Here is a 21488-nt window from a genome sequence, read left to right as displayed (position 1 = left end):
TGGATCCTACCCAGTTCGGCTTTAAGGGCAGATCCTGCCTTTTAAACCTGGTTGATTTCTTTGAAACAGTCACCAAGGCGATTGACGAGGAGAAGGTGGTCCACACAGCCAACCTGGACCTCGCTAAAGCTTTTGATACAATACCCCACTCGGGCATTATAGATAAGCTCACCAGCTTAAATATAAACCCCTATGTCACTAGATGGATTGCAAACTGGCTCAAGGACAGAACCCACATGGTTAGAATTGCTGGAGCCATGTCAGACTCCAAACTAGTTACAAGTGGTGTCCCACAAGGCTCAGTCCTGGGACCTCTCTTGTTCGGTATATATTTCTCGGAGGTACAGGCCAACACGGAAGGACTGTGGCTGACCAAGTTCGAATGACTGCAAACTGGGCCATAATCGACTCTCCAGCAGACACAAGCATCCTCCAAAAGGGCCTCATAGAAACAGACAACTGGTGCCAGAGCCATGGCCTCAAGCTAAATGCCAAAAGTGTATAGTCATCCCTTTGGCAAAAACAAAGTGCCCACAAATTACCACATAGGTGGTAATCCATTAAGTACAGAAGAAGTAATTAGGGACCTGGGGACCCAAGTTGATAGCAATCTCTCATTTGACAACCACGTGGCCAAAGTGGTTAGAAAAACATTTTATATAGCCCACCTAATCATGAAGGGATTCACATCTAGATCAGGGGAGGTCATCGTGCCTCTTTACTCATCCCTCATCAGGCCCATAATTGAGTACAATGCCCCTTTTGGGATGTACCTTACCAGACACCTGCAGCAACTGGAAAGACCCCAAAAGTACCTCACCAAGAGTACCTTACCAGACACCTGCAGCAACTGGAAAGACCCCAAAAGTACCTCACCAAGAGGATCAAAGGGCTCAAACAGATGCCATATGCTGCCCGGTTAAAGAAACTCCAGCTCTACTCAGTGGCATACCGCCTGTTCAGAGGCGATCTGTGCCTGATGTATAAAGCCATGTCCAACCCAGAATTAATGGACATGCTGCACCTCAGAAAATCCAAATCCCATCGAGCTAAGCGCTCCAGAGACTTGAACCTCAGCACTGAAATAAATAGGACATGCTGGAGGGACAGATTCATAACCCAGAGGCTCCCTTCACTCTGGAATAAAATCCCAGTCCAGGTTAGGCAGAGTCCCTCATTGACTCTCTTCAAGAGGAATCTTGATGAGTGGATGGGAGATCGTAGGTTTACCCTGGGTATCACTTCTGTGTCACTGTTAGACAGAGGCACAGTATACTAACCTCGAAAAAGGGCATAACAAAATACATTTAAAATGGGTGGCGAAAGCCAAACACATTCTGGCTAGGCTTATAAATGCCCTAGGGCAGATAGCCTAGTATGAACCTATGAACCTATGTATTGTTGGTATTAAGAAGCAAGAGTCACAAGGATTGTCCTTTCACAATGTTTGGAAAAATGTGTGAAGGACGCATACTAGAACCCTGTAATATATTGTTTTTCCAGCAGGCTTTTTAAAAAGACTTAGTATCTGAGTTCTGTGATATAATTAGAAAAAATTGGCATATGTTATTAGCGGATGATGGAATAAAAAAGGTGGTCGGACATAACTCTAGCTTTATTTTTTAGAAACAACATGAGTCTGAAAAGGATGTTATGCTATGGTCCGAAGGGTTCAGGGGTGGAACTTGTACAAAGAATGGGAACTTTTTCCTGTGGGAAATGCAAAGCATGTACATTTACTGTAAAAGAACAAGTGTTCATTCATCCCAACACTGGGAGGGAGTTTATTCCAAGACTGTCTGCTACTTGTAATAGTAATTGTTTACTATATTTAGCAACCTGCAAACAGTGTCAAGGTTTTTATGTAGGAAAAACAATGCATAAGCTTAAAGAAAGGGTCTTGGAACATGTTGGCAATATAAGGAATAATGTTCATACTAATGCTTTGGCAGCACATACAGGTAAAACAGGGCACAATGTGTTCCATTTTAGAGTCATTCAACCTGGCATGAGAAGAGGAAATGTGAATAATTATCTGGAGAATTTGGAGGTGAAATGGATAACAGCACTGCGAGCCCATAGAAATCCAGGGCTAAATGCCAGTATTCCCTTAAAGCCAGCATTAAATTAAAAGAAGCTGAATTTGATTTGCTATTTCATAGTAACATGTGATTTTAACTTGTATAAATTCTTTGTTTTTAAATTGCTATTTTATGTGGATCTGAGAAAGCGGTAACCCCACAAAAGTGCACATCCTTTTACAATAAAAGCTACTACAAAACAGTTTTGGAAGAATAATGCTATATTTGTTCTGCTCAGCTCTGTTGGTGTGCTCACATTTTGTTTCTTCACTTTGGACATTGTGTGTGAGCTACCTTTGGCAGGAGTGTGTGCTTTTTACTCTACATTTCACCAGACAAAGTTGTATGATGTCTCGAAATAATTGCTATTCATGGACAGTTCTCAAAGATAAAATCTTACAGCTCACCCATATACATGGTCTCCTCTAACCTCCTCGACCTCTCCCATATGAAGATCTTTAAGAGTAATTTATCATGAATTTCCAGTATTTTAAATCATTCTTAATTCTTCTCCACCTGAATTTTATCCCAAACCCTCCATTTCTACCCATGATACAGGTTACTGTCATATTTTAGCAATTGTTCCTCAGTTTTAATTTCCTACATCAATATTCTGACTTTCTGCATCTCTGGTACTACTTCTGGACTTGGACTTCCATTTTTTCATAAATCACTTTTTAGCTACAATTAGTCACAAAATTACTAATGTCCTTATCTGTTTAGGGTATCTCCTCTTTTATACCTAACTTGGATAGTATGATTTAGAATGCAATTAAAAAGTTGATTCCCAATTAAACTAAATCAGTTCTTGTTTAAATGTCCCCAATCTCTCACAATTTAAAATATATATGTTCCCAATCCCTGTTAATTTTCCATCTACATCTCAAAAGTTTTAAGCACTTTAGGGAACATCTTGCATAACCTATCTGGGATATAAAAATATTTGTGCAGGCATTTCCTCTTCTGAATGATTTTGGATCCTCTTGTTATATTTGTAAAGCAGAAGACATATGGTAATTTATTTTAGCAAAATAACTACCAACTTTAGCTTATTTGCAAACAAACAGCACACACACTGCACAAGCAGAAACATGTCAAAATATTTAGCTTTTACAGCCATGTCATTTACTTCAGATTCATTTGATGAACATATGATGAGGAATTGGCTAGTCCTGACAATATCCTCACCCCTTCTGAGTTGCACACATTAGAATTAACCCAGTAAAGTACATCATGCTCTTTCAACAGAATTTCAGTGTAGCAGAGGTTTGTAACATTTTGAAATAAAAATTGCTGCTAGCGGCTTCAGTTTTACCTTCAGCTACCTGTTATTCCTTTTTCATACTTCCAAGAATGTGACGAGACCTACACGAAAATGCTGAGGCCAGGGTAAAGAAGTATTTTTGCAGGCGCTATCAAGCAAAAATTTTAAATTTTTTTCAAACCTGAACAAGAACCAGATTATTCTCCATTGTTCCTTAACAACTCCAAGATCTCTTTCTCAAGAACTAAATTAAAAAGCATTTTAAGGAGAAGTAACAGTTTTGAAGTCTGAGACTCAAAACTGTGTATCCCACAACAGGAAGAATGAATATGTAAAAGTGGGGACTACATACATGGAGTCTGAGATTGCTGCATCTCATTTCCTTTGTCTGAGGTATTGCAGTCTTGGTGCTTATATATAACTAACCAGTGTGGATGGTGCAGCCCTCACCCCAGGGTAAGGGGTGCAGGAGTCTTGCCCCCTAGAAAAAATATTTACAGAACATCACTTGTTGATAGTGGTTTCTTTTCATAATTCCATGACTCGCATAGGCTTCAAGAAGCCACTGCAGAGATCTACACAAACTATGAAAATTTGTTTATAATTGTTACCTTTTTAAATACATTTTTGCTCCATATAACAGATGACAAACTTCTCCATGTTCCTCATCAGTGTCTGGATCCCTGAAGCCAACTATCTCCCCAGAACTTGATTCAATACTTAGGGCCCAAACAACGTTTCTTCCCGCTGATTCAGTTTTAATGTTACTCAATAACTTTTTCCAATGTGTTTTGTCATCATCTAAAGCAAGGTTCAGCTAAACCTCAAAAAAAAAAAAAAAAAAAAAACCTTTGCAATGGCATATACTTTAAGGTATGTCTCCAAGTGTGGAATTAAGGGGACAATAAAATATCTCCAGAAATTAGTTGTTTTGGGTATCTCAGGTTAGGACACAGCCAACTATCTAGTTAAGCTTGGCTCGTCATCATCTCAAAATTCAGACAGTGAAGTAAGCTTATCGATTTTACTGCAAATCATCCAAAAGCCTACACTGCATTTCTAACCACTACCCTTAAGGAATTTGTCAAAGACCTCTAGATCAATTTCTCACTAAGTTTGAACCATTGTTTTTTTCAACCAGCTGAATAATCCTCTAACTAGAAGCAAGGGAATCTTAACTTGCAGACTAAAAATGTTTTCCAAAATCAGGAACTTCTATACTTGCAAGGCCTACTGGCATCACCATGCCACAGATATAACAAGGTCACACTCTACTTTGTTAAAACAAAACTTTGTGGGAATCTACAAGGATAACCTGCATCAACTAATACACCAACAGAAGTATAAAAGTACAGTTTTGTACCTACCATAAATGTAGATGTTCGAAGATCCACATTGCTGCAGTCCTTACATATGGGGTAGTCCGCTGTCCTCGGTCGGCCCGAATACCAAAGTATAAGGCTGACATCGGTCAAGGCGCTTAAAACTGACATCAGGACGTCAGGGTACAAAAGCGCATGCCCAACGTCATATCCTCAGTCTTTTCTTGCCCCAGATGTCAGAAGGCCCTAAAAAGAAAGGCCAAAACCAAAAGACAGCAAAAAACAACCAACCACCCCTGCACTAATCCTATTTACAATATTTACAATATTCACAACCCAAACCACACAACCGCCTCTAACTACAGAGGGGAAGGAGGGAGGGTAAATTGGACTGCAGCAATGTGGATCTTCGAACATCTACATTTATGGTAGGTACAAAACTGTACTATGTTCTTCATCTCACATTGCTGCAGTCCTTACATATGGGTAGAATCCCAAAGCAGAGGTAAGGGAGGATGGCAAAACTATAAAGCATTAGGAGCTGCCAAAATGCCCAGTAAAATTGCAGTGGCAAAACCAGCCCTAGATTTAGAGTAAAGTGGAAGGTGGTAATGCTTAGAGAAAGTATGCACTGAACTCCAAGTAGCTGCCTCCAAAATATCTTTAGTTGCCACTCCCTTAAAAGCTGTAGAAGTGGCAGTAGCCCTAGTGGAATGAGGCCTAATCCCAGCTGGAATCTCCTTACCATGATGGGAATAACAGAAAGCAATACAAAACCCAATCCACTTAGAAATAGTTTGTTTTGAAACAGGCTTGCCCTGAGAACCCAAAGCAAATGAAACAAATAACTGCTGAGACTGCCTGAACCCTTTAGTTCTGCTCAAATAATATCGCAACTGCCTGTGTATATCCAAAGTGTGCAAAATCTTTTCCCCTTTATTTTGGGAGTTTGCATAAAAAGTAGGCAAATGAATAGTTTGGTTTAAAGCCACACTAGAAACCACTTTAGGCATAAAGGAAGGATTAGTACGCAAAGATACCCTATCCTTATGGAAAATTAAGAAAGGCTCAACCGCCATAAGGGCCTGTAATTCAGAAACCCTTCTCGCAGAGGTAATGGCCAACAAAAAAGCAGTCTTCCATGATAAATATTTCAACTCGGCAGTAGCTGCAGGCTCAAAAGGTTGTAGAGTAAGCTTTTCCAACACAAAATTGAGATCCCAAGCAGGAGTAGGAGCTCTACGTGGGGGTCTTATATTCTTTGCCCCTCTAAGGAATTGCTTAAACAAAGGATGAGAAAACAATGGTGGGTCACAGTCATAGTGAGCAGAAATTGCTGCAGCATGAACCTTAATAGAGGAGAAGGACAAACCTTTGTCCAGTAACTCAGTAAGATATTGAAGAGCCACACTTAAATTAGGCTCAGAAACATCAAATTCCTTTGCTGTACTCCAAAATAAAAATCTCCTCCATTTATCTGCGTACACTTTCCTTGTACTAGGCCTTCTGGCCTCCAAAATAACATTCAAAACTTGTTGTGGAAGCTGAGACCCTCCAGGGTTTAAAACAGAATATGCCAGGCTGTTAGATGTAGAGAGTGAAGTTTGACATTGAGTAAATGACTGTTCTCCTGAGACAGCAGGTGTGGGATCGAAGGCAAAGGCCATGGAGGCTCCCGTATCAGACTTCTCAGTAATGGGTACCAGTGCTGTCGAGGCCAATCTGGAGCTATTAAAATCATCTTTGGCTTGTCCTGTCTGACCTTCAGGAGTACCTTTGGGAGGAGAGGCAGAGGTGGAAAGGCATACACATGAAGATTGCTCCAATTGAATGAGAGAGCATCCACTTTCCAAGCTGTGGGATGAAACCTTTTTGTGCAAAACTTTGGCAGCTGGTAGTTTAGTGGAGAAGCGAACAGATCTATGTCTGGAGTTCCCCATAACACTGTCAATTTCTGAAATACATGAGGATCCAATTTCCACTCGTGGGGATCCATAATTTGTCTGCTCAACACATCTGCTAAGGAGTTCTGTGCTCCGGCAGAAACCTTGCCTGAAGATTTAGCTGTAAACTGAGAGCAGTCTCCCACAAAATCATTGCTTGTCTGCATAGAGGATAAGAATCGTTCCCCTTGCTTGTTGATGTACCACATGACAGTTGTGTTGTCTGTTAGAACCAACACCTGCCCTGGAAGAAGTAAATCCTTGAAAGCTATTAATGCAAATTGGACTGCTAACATCTCCTTCAAGTTGATATGTAGATGTTGAAGTCTGGCAGGCCACGTGTCTTGTACCCACTTTCCATCTAGATGAGCTCCCCAAGCTTTGTCTGAGGCATCTGTCATTAGAATCTGACTCGCCTCTGGCCGGGTCACAGAGAGTCCCTTGTTTAGGTGACATTCCTGAGCCCACCACAAAAATTCCTTTTGAATGCAAGGTATTATCTGAATGACAGTGTCCATATCCTGGCAGTGCTGTGTCCATACATTTTTGAGATACCATTGTAGCTTCCTCATATGCAGTTTGGCATTGGGAAGCACCAGAATACAAGATGCCATGAACCCCAAGGCTTGAAGAACTGTCCTTGCAGTCAGCCTGGACTGATGAGACAATTGATGGAAGTAAAGAGAAAGATTCTTTTGTTTGTCCGGGGTCAAAAAGGCCATCTGGGATGCTGTATTCAGTCTCACACCCAGAAAGCACATGTCCTGAGAGGGTACTAGACTGGACTTTATTTCATTCACAGAATACCCCAGGCATCTTAGCACTGCTATCACATACTGTAAATGATGAAGAAGTTTGTCCTTTCCTTGGGCCAGAATCAGGCAATCGTCCAAATAAGGATAGATCTGTATTCCTCTTAGCCTGAAGAAAGCTATCACTGGAGCCAGAACCTTCGTGAACACTCTGGGCGCAGTAGATAAGCCAAAGGGCAATGCAGAGAACTGATAATGAGAAGTCCCAGCCCGAAAATGCAGATACTTTCTGCAACTGAGCCTGATAGGAACATGAAGGTAAGCCTCCTTGAGATCCAGAGTCACCATCCAGTGATCTTTGCCCAGCAGAGGTAAAAGCTGTTGTAACGTCAACATTTTGAACTTGGGAATGTCCAGATATGTGTTGAGGATAGATAAATCCAAGATTGGTCTCCACGTGTTCCCTTTCTTTGGTACTAGGAACAGGCGAGAATAAAATCCTAGGCCCACTTCTGGCAGAGGGACCGGTTGTATGGCCCTTATTTGAAGTAGCAGAGAAATTTGTTTGTGAGCCTCTAGTCTTTGCTGAGGAGGAACGTCCGGCATGCCTTTGAAAGGAGGCAAGGTATGGAAATAAAACTTGTAACCTCGGTGTATGATATCCAATACCCATTTGTCTTGGGTAATCAAATTCCAATTTTCCTTGAAGAGTGCCAACCTTCCTCCCAAAGGAGCTGCCAGGCAAGAAGGATCTGGCAGCTGAAAAGGTAGGTCATTGGGCCTGTTTACGAAAGGACTGGCCCCTGCCCTCACCTGAAGATTGTGCAGGTGAACTCCCTGTTCTAGGTCTGAAAGAACTCTGAGCTCTGCCCCTACCACGTCTAGATCTACCCCTAGACTGAGAATCATAAGAAGGATACGTCCACCCCTTAGCAGGCCAATTCCTACTAAACTTTGGAGGCTGTACTTGCAAAAAATCTTTAACAGCCTGCATGGACTTAGCCTTGTCTTCCATTTTCTTCAAGACTGACTCCACAGGTGAACCAAACACATCAGACTGTAAAGGAGCATCCAACATCCTTGTCTTAACATGGTCAGATAAATTCTGATCCCTCAGCCATGCGTGCCTGCGAAGAACTGAACCAGTGGCAGCCACCCTAGACGAGGCCTGTACAGCATCAAAACCACATTGTAAAGAATTCTTACCCACCTGTTCTGAAACATGCACCAAATCTTGTAACTCTTTACACTCAATGCCTTCCGCCAGAGCATCCACCTTAGACTTCAATTGAGAAAGAAGATAGTTTTGATATTTCAACATATGAAACTGGCAATTCAAAGCCCTCATAGCTAGGGTAGAAGATGTATAGACTTTCTTTCCCCATCTATCCAAAGCTCTGGCCTCTTTATCTGGAGGAACCGGATTTTTTACAACAGAGGCCTTGACACCCTTAGGTCCCAGACTAACAGTTTCTGGGTCCGCCCTAGGACTCTTATAAAGATATTTATGAGCCTCAGGCACCCTGTAATACCTGTCCGGTTTAACAGGAGCAGGAGGCAGAGAATCAGGATTAAGTGAAGCCTCTGCAAACACATCTTCCACAACATCCAGAACAGGAGGTATAGCCAAGGGCCTATGCTGGGGCAAAAGCAAAAATTCCCTAAGCCTTTTCCTGGAATCAGAGAAGTCCTGACCTTCCCACTTAAAATGTTCCCTCATGGAATGAAGAGTCTCTGAAAAAGAAAAATCCTCTGGAGGAGAAGCAGGAGTCGAATCATCTGCATCAGAATCAGAATAAGGAGAGTACTCCTGCAAGTCTTCAGCCGAAGACTCAGAAACATCCGAAGCCTGCTCAAAACTCCCCAACTCTGGCTCCACCCTAGGCCTCTTATCAGGAGGGGGCAAAGAACCTCTAATCAGAGTAATCAAATCTTCTGCCATTTTAAGCATGTGCTTCTTGGGCACAGACCCTGCTGCACTAGGAGTGACACCAACAGAAGCTAAACCTGGCCTGCCTCTGGGAGAAGCCTTGGAAACAGAAGGAGAGGGCCTAACCAGCCTAGGAAGGGAGGGGAGTACAGTAACTTGGGAAGCCCCTTCAGCCTGACCTGCCTCCTGAGAGGCCACATCCTGCAATATCAAAGTCTCCCCCTGGGACTCCAGAGAAGCCTCTGTCGGAACCACCGGTTCCACTGACGCCTCTAAAGAACCGACGTCCGGAACGGACGACTCTTCTTGCCTGGGTTTAACTGCTTTGTCTTTGCGCTTCTTGAAGAAGCGGGCCGGAGAATCCGGCGGCATATTATAATTGCACCGCTTCCGAAGACCAGCCTAGCACAATCTAACCTTCGCTAATAGTGCGCTTATTGAACCTAGCACAAAGCGACACCCAACAACGTCGTGCTCAGGCCCCAAACAAGGAATACACAAAGAATGATAATCCCTATGCGGTATCTGTTTCCCACAAGAAATACAGTTATTCACTTTTTCTGACATCCGGTAAAACACTGAGGCAAGAAAAAACCAAAATATTCCCCAACGGGGTACTTAGCCAACTTTGATTCGGTCTGAAACTCCGAACTCGAAAAATTTCAGAATGCCGAACGGCACTTGCAACGCTGCTTCTGCATCGGACCATGCGGCAAAAAAGACTGAGGATATGACGTCGGGCATGCGCTTTTGTACCCTGACGTCCTGATGTCAGTTTTAAGCGCCTTGACCGACGTCAGCCTTATACTTTGGTATTCGGGCCGACCGAGGACAGCGGACTACCCCATATGTAAGGACTGCAGCAATGTGAGATGAAGAACATCAGGCCTTTCCTCTTATCAAGTTTTTAAATCTAGCCCATGTTCTGTTATGAGGTCTTTAAAGTTATACATATTGGTAGGTAGTCACCGTATTTCTGCAAGGAAAGAAGATGCAGTACAGGTAACAGTTCACAGGTAAACACTAGGAAAATCAGTGTGCAGACTACATGGCTAGCCAATAGACAGAAATGTTCAAAGATGAGAATCAAATGCTGTACCTAATGTCTGTTAGGTAAATACCTTAAACATTGAGCCAACCCCAATTCTAGTAACACCACTGCCTTGCCTTTGAATGACAATTTCAGGAGTATAACCTACAGTATTCTAATGCAACATCAAACACCTTATCCATTAGACCACATGGCCAATGGCAAATGCAAAGAGCTACTTTTGTCCAATTAACACTGCACCCAAAGAGGTCCTTAAAGTGAATAATAGTCAAATAACCGTGATAAGCTTTGTCAGGATTAGTCAAATTTACCAACAGTTTGTATGCAATCTAGATAATTGCGTGTCATCTGCTCCATTATGTTTGTACCCCAGTATGGCAGCACCGTGGTGCAATGGGTGGCTTTGTCACCTCATGGCAAGAGGTTATCTGGTTTGGTTCTCAGCACAGGTGCCTTCTGTTTGGAGATTGCACATCCTCCCTGTCTTCACATGAGATTCTCCAGGGTGATCCAGTTTCCTCTCACATTCCAAAGACATGTACTAATATGGATCTGGGACTTCAAATTGCCCACAGTTGTGTGTGCATGCATTTGTGATGCAGAATATCTGGCAACTTAACTCCATTTTTCCTCCTTTGCCTTGAAAACTTCATGGATATAGCAGTTGTCCCCAGTGGTCACTTTAGAAGCAGGATGCGACTCAAAAGAAAGCAAGCAAACCCTCAATACCAGCATGTCCATGTTAGGGGTTTTAGATAAAAAGTAAATATCAGCATCAACAGGTGACAAACATGAGTGCACTTCTTCAGTATGAAGGGTATGACAGTGTGGCCTCCACTATAAGTGACTTCTGCACCATCACATAATGCCTGCAACATAGCAATGACTTTCTTAGGGACCGCAAAACAAGCCATTACCTTTGTTCAGGAAAGGCCACTCCACTTATTCAGTGCATTTTCTTCATTAAGATTAACAGCAGTTCATTAAGTATTAACATGGCACTTACAGTGTGTGTGGCATGCTGCATCAAAAGTAGTGTCTGGCCCAACTTATCACAAGTCACACTTTTACAGACCTGCACTGATCCAAATGTACAAGTCCTGGTATCAAGGCTGCAACTATAACAGCCAATGGGGTCTTAATAATTTGTAATTGTGCTTTAAAATGTATATGGATCTATAAGAAGCAGGATTATCTGGATTCTTTTCAACTTCAAAATGACAGAGCCTCCCTCTAAGATGGCAAGACCTTACAAGACATGGTTAATCACCTTCACAAACTCAAGAACTATTCTGACCTCTTCCAAATAGTATCCAGTAAGATGGAAAAAAAAAAAGGGCAAAAAGAGTCACTGTTTTCAGACAACCTTCATTAACTTGCAGTTAACACAAGTTTATTTATATACTGATTTTGTTGACCAGGAAAGTCCAACTGAGTAGAAAACCTCTTTAGCTGAAGGTTGAGGAGAAAAGCTCCACAAGATGCAGAGAGAAAGCAACATACATACATACATAGATACATAGATAGTGTGATGAATCATTTGAGTATACATTTTTTTAAATATATAACAGTGGGAAAACAAAAACATTGACAGGATACATATGAACAGTCAGCATACAAACATATTAACATGATACAGGCAACACAATGATATGAAAAAGTAATTCAAAGTGTAGATCAATAATACTTTATAGTAGGACAGTGCTAAAGTGAACTTTTGTGACTATGTAAAGTTGAGGAGTGTGGTAGAATGTGTGGCCAACTAGGATAAGACAGAACAGTATGGGACAAATAGTCACTTTAGAGCAGGATGGGATACCGTGGATAAGAAGAGTTTAGAGTATTAGCCCGGTGTGGTGCATAAGAAAAGCCAAGAAACCTTTAGGTGTTGTTTCAACATTAGCTTGAAGGATTTCAGGTTGTTAGTTTAACAAGCATTAATTATTAACGCTATAAAAACAAGGATATGCAACTGACAATTAAAGGACACACGGGGCCTCCAATGACATCAATGTCTATGAGATATACTGTAGAACCAGCATCTTCATCTAGACAGGTGCCAGCAATGACTTTAGATCTACCCTAAATCACTTTGCTGGTCAGAAAGGTATGAGATCTGCATGCTTCCGGCGTAGAAGAGAGTATTTTTAGTCCAATTTTGAAAGCTCATATTTGTGCCAAAAAGGACCAGCTCCTGTGTCTAACATATCCTTTACTGATTACAATTAATTGGTGAAAGAGACTGCTGAGAACCAGCATATGTCTGAATTTAAACAAAATTCAATGTAAATCCTCTTTGATATCATTCATGTTCCTAGACAAAGAGTAAAAGAACCCTTCACTTTCATAGATGGTTACTAGCCTATTGGCCAAGAGCAATTTTAAGCCTGGCTAAGCTTATCCCAAATCTAACAAAATACTGCTGACATATGCCAATACCCCAAGGAATTTTATGGTTATGATACAGGCTTGTACACAAAGAGTTCACAGGTTCTATTAGAGACAGATGTCAAACTAAGAGTATATTTGTGATTTCCAGTCCACTAGTCAAGTTATATTTGAATAAAGGGATGAGCTTTGTTTCACATGAATGGGAAGCCTGATCCAGAGAACAGGTAACCTTTGACATGCACACCTGTCCCTCCAAAATGTCTCGATTATGTCACAGATGAGGTTTAGGTCCTTAGAATGGGTATTTCTCATGCTATTTGTTTTGTGGATGTGCAAAAAAGCCATTAGTGTGGGATCACCAGTTGCCTCATAGGTTAGGCATAGATTGCCATGCAGCAGTCTGTAGGAGACCAAGTACGGTGGTAGGGCTTTGAGATAGACCACAGAAGGACTTTTTTTTTCACTCCCTGCATTCCTTTTTGAGTAACCACTGTTGTCTCATAAGCTGTTGCAAGTGTCTGGACAGTTGCATGCTAAAGGGTGCATTGGCCTTGATGACTGGTATGATGAGAGCCATGTACAATGGAAAAATGACCTCTTTGGACCTGGATGCATTGCCCTTACTTATAAGTTGTGGAATGTAGAAGGATTTTCTCACTACAGTAGACATGTGATGATCAAAGGTCAGGTTACTGTCAAAATTCATTCCCAGATCACTGACCACTGATTCTACTTTTACAGGTGCATTATCAATGTGGTAATTTCTAGGGGTATACGGCTTCCCAAACAGCAATATTATGCATTTTTTTCACACTGAGTTTTAGTCCATGGCTCTGGCACCAGTTGTTTGTGTTAGGCTCTCTTGAAGGAGACCTATGTTTTTAGGGACTCAATGTCCATACCAGGTTTACAGTCATCTGCATACTATGTCAGAGAGAAGGACTTGACATCTGCCTTGACTTAAGTGAAGTAGATGCCAAAAAGGAGAGGCCATAGCACTGATCCCTGTGGGACTCCACTAGTGACTGGCCTGTGTGCGGAGGTGGATTCCCCATCCTAAATTCTTGCATCCTATGAATGAGCCAACTGGCTATCCATTGGGTGACACATGCTTTGTGCCTCATTTTGTAAAGTTATGTACAATGTCTCAGTAAGGTATTTTGTCTCACACCTTGGCCAAGTCAAGATAGTATAGATAGACAGTGTGTACTCATTTACCATTGTCCAAGCTTTAGTGACCTTCTCATAGAAGTCCACTTCATCTTTAATTCTTTCATCTGAGGATGAAGAATACTTTTATTCTTCATTTTACACAGTCACGTCATGAAGATTCTTCATTAAAATCATCTGATCCTACTATTCAGGATGCAACTTTGTAATGGGGGTGGATACACATTCTGTCTGCAGAGCACACCACACAGATGTCTAAAACTTCTTTGTTGGACAAAACCAGATACAAATGTACAGAAAAAGTAAAAAAGAAGGTTCTGCAGTGGGGTAATTTCTCTTCTCTATTCTTTGGTTGAAGCCTGGACTGACAGACTGTATGCTGAATGGTACACTGTATATCAGCAAATGTGGCAAGAAAGAACTGAAGATGGAGTGGGCAGATGTCTCCTTTATACCAAGTAAGTCAAAGCATCTGACTTAAGGTGAAATCAGCCCAGATGAGTGGGGAAGCAACCTTAAAAAGTTTGTCAGGATGTTGGAGAGCAAAAGCAAAATGACTATATGTATTCTGTCAAACTGCTGAACAAACTCCAGGTGTTTGAAAAGCATATCAAATCACAACCTGTCTCACCTCTGGGATGGGCTTTACCATGCATTTTACAGGGAAATAAGTTTGACACTCTCCACTTGATCAACAAAGCTTGATGAATTGTCGGCAACTCATATCTCAAACATTCAGGATAATCAGGCTTTGACCACGTGCAAGAAACTCCTATATGGGTCCCCCTGTGTTTTGTTAAATGCCATTTTTTGACAAATGTAACTGGTGTGGTTTAATGTCAACAGTATGGATAGCCAAGCAGTGGAAATGTCAATGGTGTGTTATGTCAAGACGGTTAAGTGAGGTTTGATTAGTGAGAATATTTGTGCATGTATATGTGAGTTAGGGTTGGGGATTAGTGAAGGACAGATGTACATTTGTGTGTAAATTTGTGTACTTTAGGCTTAGGGTCAGAGTTAGGTTACAGAACAGATATAGTGTTTGTGTGAGTTTGAATGTTTGTGTGTCTTAGTGTGTCTTGTGTACTGGCAGTGTTACGGGAAGGCTTTTATGAAGGTAAGGTGTAAGGTTAGGTTGAGGGAAGGGGCAACATTAGGGTTAGCATGCATTACTAAAATGGTGCAGGGGGGTCTAGCCCCCATACCCTCTTTAGTAACGGGTGTTAACCTTAATCCTAACAATGCCCCTTCCCTCAACCCTAACCCTACACCTTATCTTCATAAAAACCTTTGTGTTTCACTGCCACTATTCAGACGAATTTGAAGTTAGTGTTATGGGGGGGGGGGGGTAGTGTTAATATTGGGGCAGGAAATAGTTCTCTTTTCCCATTATTACTTCCTTCAATATTTTTGTTTTCAGTATTTTGTATGCTTGGACTTTTTTGTCATTGTTTTTAATTCGACATTAAATTAGTTCAGTCATACACAATAGACCCATATACACACAAACACACACATTATATATATATATATATAGGTTTCATCTGAGGTCAAATCATGTGATCAGTGCACACAGAAAAAGCTGATATAGCCGATTTAAAAATCATCCATTCACACATTGCTGGCTTTTTTTGTGTGTGAGATCATGAACAATAGGGAATGGGGAACGTGCCCTTTCCTCACAGCAGTGCAGTTTTGAAGGTGTCGAGACCTTAACAGTCCTTAGTGTTGTGTTTTTGGTGCTAATAAAATACACTGATTATAAAATCTATATTGTGAATCTATTTACTGTAAAAGCATCTACCCATCCTAGGCCCTGACATATGTCTGACAAACAATTAGAACAAGAACTATACTCTAACCAGAAGTATAAACGAAATAATAGAAAAATTTAAAGAGATTCGGCAGCAGGACACTTACCTGTCCTAAGCTCTGGAACACGCTGAACCACAATGGACTATGGACACCAACATTTTCATACATATATGTGTGTATATATAGATATATATATATATATATATATATATATATATATATATATATATATATCACACACACATATATATATATATACACTGCAAACTGCGGGAAGAAAGAAGTGATGTGGCAATGATCAGAAGCCTGTTGTGAAGATGCTCTGACACCTTGCAGGGGATGGTGTCCACCACACCCGGTGGGGAAGGGTGCTCACCTCTGGAAGTCTGTCAAGACTTCTGGTCTTCTGTAGCCATAAACCCAGTAGCCAGGAAAGGAAGAAAGTATAACCAGACACTAAAATAAATATAGATCTTTTCACTAGAGACCAGAAGAGGAAGGGAGTCATAACATGTGTGTACATAATCCTGTTAGGAAGATGTGAAGGGGTCATACTGAACAGGTGGCTTAATGGATAAGGTGTTTGCCTTACAAACCCAAGGTGCAGGGTTTGAGTCTCACAAGGGATAACTGGCTAGGCTTAAAATGGCTTGCATGGGCAGTTAGCCTAGTACTAAACTATGAACCTATGAACTATAAAGTAAAGAAGTCAGAAGAAGACACTGGCAGCAGATTAAAGGGACCAGTTATTCCCTTAATGTACAATATAAAACAGCATTTCTTCATGCAGAAGGTTATACAGCAGAATGGGTTGTGGAGAGGACATCGAAAAGGACAAGGGACAGGTAGAAAAAGGATGAGTTGGAGACAAAGTGGAGAGAGAGAGAGGAAATACAGTGTTAAATGTGCTTAAATGGTGCACTTCAAAGACGGTTTACTTCTACAATCAAGAAAACCACTGAGATTGTAGATGAGGCTTGTTACTGGAGAACTAGGGTGGGTGATCACGCTACCATAAGCAGTATTCTAATACAAATAATTCAAAGTACAATCTTTGTGGCATCAACCTTGGACTGCATGACTGTTTGTTCATAAAACATGAACAATAACATTCTTTCATTACAGGAAAGCTTTCATAGTTATGCAGTGGCTTCAGATGTTCCTTGCCAAATTATTCATCAGAATTTTCATAAGGAAAGCCCAGATACATTGACATACTTAAACTGAAAGTCTGTGGGTACAACAAGGTAAACCAGTCTCCCATTTCCTCATTTTTAAAATTACATATTGCCTTACAAAGACTTTAAAGTACCAGCTTATCAGTTCTGATCAACGGTCTGACCCTCCTCAAACAAGTCTGCTTTCTATATGCACTTGTAAAAATTATCAGTACAATTGAAAGTTTGCAGGATTATCTCTTCCTTTTGCTTCCATTTGTTAATAAACTTAATCTGTATTATTTTATCCTACTAGGAAAATTATTGCAACTTTCTTTCTCTTTTGTGTATTTTGTCTTTTTAATGCTGAAGTATGCAGCTTTTCTCCCTGGCCTCTGCTGAAAAGGGGTTTAGTTTTGCTGACTAGTTTGAACTATCCTGGGAAACATGTGTAAATAAATAAATAAATAGGAAATGAACATATGTAGATCATATTTTAATCTCTAAAGTAAGGAAGCAGAGCACATGTGTTATCTGTAGCAGTACTTGTTAACTACTTACTTGAGCATCACATCAGACTCTCTCACTGCTTCAGCGAGTTTATCCTTTTGCAGTCTTTGTGAAACCAGCAGAGTATGAGACTTGTTGTACCTAAGAAAAACAGGAAATGAGAAATGGAAACTGGAATCAGAATTAAAACGTATTTATTGGTAACCATAATGCTGTGCTGTGCTATGAATATAGTTTTCACCTCACATACACATCTGCAATATACAGTGCATTCTTCACTATTATTAGTTTTACTACACTTGACACATTGCTTCAAACAGCAGAAGTCCAGCTTTGAAAAGTGAAGGTGAACTGAACACAAAGCTTACGCACTTCTTTAAACGTTGGATAGCTAAATATGTACTCCATAATGCCTGCCACCACAACTATTAAATGCTTGCATTCCTTTTTTGTTTTTGACACTACCACCTCATCAGGAGGTAGTTTACTGCCTGTACCTCAGGTTTTGCTTTGATGGCCATCATAAAACCTATTAACTAAATCTACAGTACAACAGCTTACATTTAAGACACAACAGGTCCCCATGTACTACTTACATGTATAGTCACACATGCTCATACAGGTATGTGCACACACATTCGCACGTGCACGTACAAAGACACACACACACACACACACACACACACACACACACACACACACACACACAATTACAGACTGATACAAAGGATACATAATGAACAAAGACTACTTTAATACGTACTCTGTGTGTGTGTGTGTGTGTGTGTGTGTGTGTGTGTGTGTGTGTGTGTGTGTGTGTGTGTGTATACTTATAATTAAAACAAATTAATGCATCAATCAATGATAACTTCATAACAAAAGTATAAAACACAAAAATTAATCTGCACTGTGTCCCATAACTGCATCACCCAAAGATTGCAGCCTTGCATTAAATTCATTAAAAAGACACAGGACCACTTCATTAACATCTTCCTACATGTTCCTACTTAATGATCTAGGACATGTACACCAAGTTGGGAGCAATTAGAAGAGGATGTGTCATTACTGCAGTAATGCCTTTGCACTGTGTATCAAATGCCAGAAGGTGCATCACTAAGTGAAAAGGCTGTGATGCTGTGCAAACAAATACTAACATTCATTTTTCTTTTTTTCTGATGCTTTTAAATGAAATATAACTTTTGTGTCAATTACACTTAATGTAATGCAACCCTTATTTCAGCTGATCAGAGTCAAATATTAGAAGAGAATATAGTGAGAAACGAACTATTCTTGGAGTTAGGGGAGCAGTCTATACATGAAGGCAAAATATTTAAATCTGCTTGATCACAGTTGAATGATCATTGATATGGTTTTTCAGGGAAGAGCAGTGTACTACTGTGAGAAAAAAAGTTCCAATATACTATTGTTGCCATTAGTTTTTCACCTGATCACAGTTGAGCATTGCAGGTATAGAACAGAAATTGGGATATGATCCAATTCAATCATCATAGATGTAGACAGAAAGCTGACATCTTTGGAGAGTACAAGGCAAACTGCGAATGAAGGCAAGACACATTAGATTAATTTGCTCACAGTTAAATGACTGATCATATGGACTTGTCAAGGACAGTCAGTACAATGTATGTAACAGAAAGACTGAAACATCACTGTAGTCACTTTTTTTCCACGTGATGACAGTGCTAATCTTCAGAGGTATAGAAAGGCAGAAAGTGGTTATTCTTGAGGGCGCTCAGGCAGTTTGTGTATAACAGTGACTACTTCTGTCACTTCATCGTGGCTAAACTATGATCAGGTTTTTAAGGGGAAATACAAGCTTCGGTACAGTAAACTCTCAGTTAACCGGAACTCAAGCAACCGACACATGCAAGAAACCGGCAAAAACATACCTAACATTTTCAGAGTTTTAGAGTTTTAAGTAGTAAGATATGAATAAATTCCCTCTCTCCCCAACCTGATAAGTTAAACCAAACAAGTAGTACAGGGTATAGTATTAGTCAGGCCTATTTTTAATAGTAACTCTCAGGCAACCAGAAACTACAGTTATCTGGAATCTACCAATCCCCATGGATGTCGGTTAAGTGAGAGTTTACTGTATATGTATGTGTGTATCTGTGAATAATTTGTGCGTGGAAAAACAATCGTATCTTTTGTATTTTTCAGAGTCAAAGAAAGTATACCCTGTCGAGGGTATATTATACCAGAGAACTCTTTGTAAGAATGAAATTAAATGTAGTGTTTTTGGCATTTTAGGAAGACAATGAAGAGATTACCTATGTGTTTGTTTTCAAATTGTTGCTTCATGGCTTTAATGTCAAGGCTTCCCTACTGCAGACATTCAGATTTAGTTTACAACGCATATGCACATGCTCCAGAAGGCAAATATGGGACACAAACCCATTGCTTTATAAGAAAAGAACTAAAATTACCAGTTATTTGCACAGAAAATGATGTATTCCAAGCATTTGAAATATCTATTCAAAAAGACAAAAAATGTTACAGGTATTTGTGAACTGGCACTTGAAAGTTCAAATAAAGTTTGTAAGTGAATATCCAGATATGCTGTCTAAACATTTTATGAAAACAAAATGTCGAACTGTCTGGAGTTACAATTCTGAACTGACAGGCATCACCAACAGGTCTTCATGGCCATTAGAATGTGCTCTACTGCCAAGTTTAATTATGCTTGATTTCTATTGGAGGTAGGTACATGATCTCTTCATGGTGAGGAATACACTATTGTCCAGAATACCTCTGTAATGAGCTTTCATTGCATCAGAAGGAAAAAAATCACATGCATGACTCCACAGAATAGGAGTTGTTGCAACTAGAAAGCTCCTCAAATCAACCCTCCCCCCAATAGTATGGTGGCATCACCTACAGCATTAAGTAGCATTTAAGGGCACAGAATTTTAGATGCTCTTTTTACATTACTATATATCCTCCTCATCCCATCCTTGGTCATCACAAACAATTACTTCATGACCACTTTTATGTACAGATACTCCCAACCTCTACTTATACCATCAATGCCAGTCCACAACCCCACCAATGCCCTCACAATCATAGGGATCCACTTACAAAAAAAAAATCAGATTCGGTATCAAACTTACTCCTCTTATCTAAATCCTCCTGCTGCAAAGCTTCACTGAATCCAGACTTGGAACTACACCCTTCCCCTCTGCCAACTAACTTCTGTCCAATGACACCAAATTCTAATCTAGTATCCAACATCCTAAAGTCCTGCTCATCTTACAAAAACATAACAATCCTAGGTAACTTCTGCTTCAACCTACGTAATCCCAAAAAACTTCCCAAATCAGAAGACATTCTTTCTTTCTTGGCATCTCAACTCATTAAAAGGCTTCACCTGTCCAAATTTCTCCTCTAGCAACTACTCTCTACTCACCTCATCACTACCAGTGACCACCCTCATCCATCCAAAGAATCTCCACCCAACCTCCATCCATTAACAACCACTGACACATGACCTTCACTGTGAAATCTCTTCTCAGCTAAAGAACTCCCAGCTAATCAGCATCTGACCATATCAAAAATCTTCACATCAAGCTCTCATAACACTCATGAAATGATGTCACTGCACAAGATGACCCAGATCTTATTATTAACCACTGAATTTAAGGACTGTACAAAACCAAATACAAAATCTGTCCCACTGAGAACCAGTTTTCCATTAATGAAAACTGAAAACACTACAATTACTTAAGTAATCTAGCCAAAAAAAAGCCACTGGATTACCCAAAGCCAATCTCCACACCTCCACACAATACACTACTCTCTATAACCAAAATAAATTATGGAATCTTGTAAATAACATCACTGACCATCAACAAAAATCCTATCAATAGTGATAAAATTCCAATTTCATAAGGTCTCATTGCTTGTAATGACTTTCTTATAAGAGTTCACTACCTTTCCAAACCTCAGCTCACACATCAACAATTTTAAAACCACCTAACATTTACTCCCAAATTGATTCACCTCTATTCAAGTTCAAAGCCATATCCAAAAAGCCATCTCCACAATAATCAATACAATCTCTACAAATTAATGACCTGGAAAT

General features: G+C 40.3%; 1 protein-coding gene across 1 annotated transcript in view; it reads right to left on the bottom strand.

The window, feature by feature from the left end:
• Positions 1–21488, bottom strand: part of NT5C3A (5'-nucleotidase, cytosolic IIIA) — a 177871-nt gene that overhangs the window by 80271 nt on the left and 76112 nt on the right. The window contains exon 5 of the mRNA XM_044063001.1: positions 17438–17527. Coding sequence (XP_043918936.1) covers positions 17438–17527 — 90 coding nt within the window. The remainder of the gene's footprint in view (positions 1–17437; positions 17528–21488) is intronic.

The sequence above is a fragment of the Protopterus annectens genome, chromosome 2.part1 (genome assembly GCF_019279795.1).
Source record: "Protopterus annectens isolate FY-2018-M chromosome 2.part1, PAN1.0, whole genome shotgun sequence".
NCBI classification, from domain to species: Eukaryota; Metazoa; Chordata; order Ceratodontiformes; family Protopteridae; genus Protopterus; species Protopterus annectens.
This window is presented reverse-complemented; position numbering and strand designations above follow the sequence as displayed.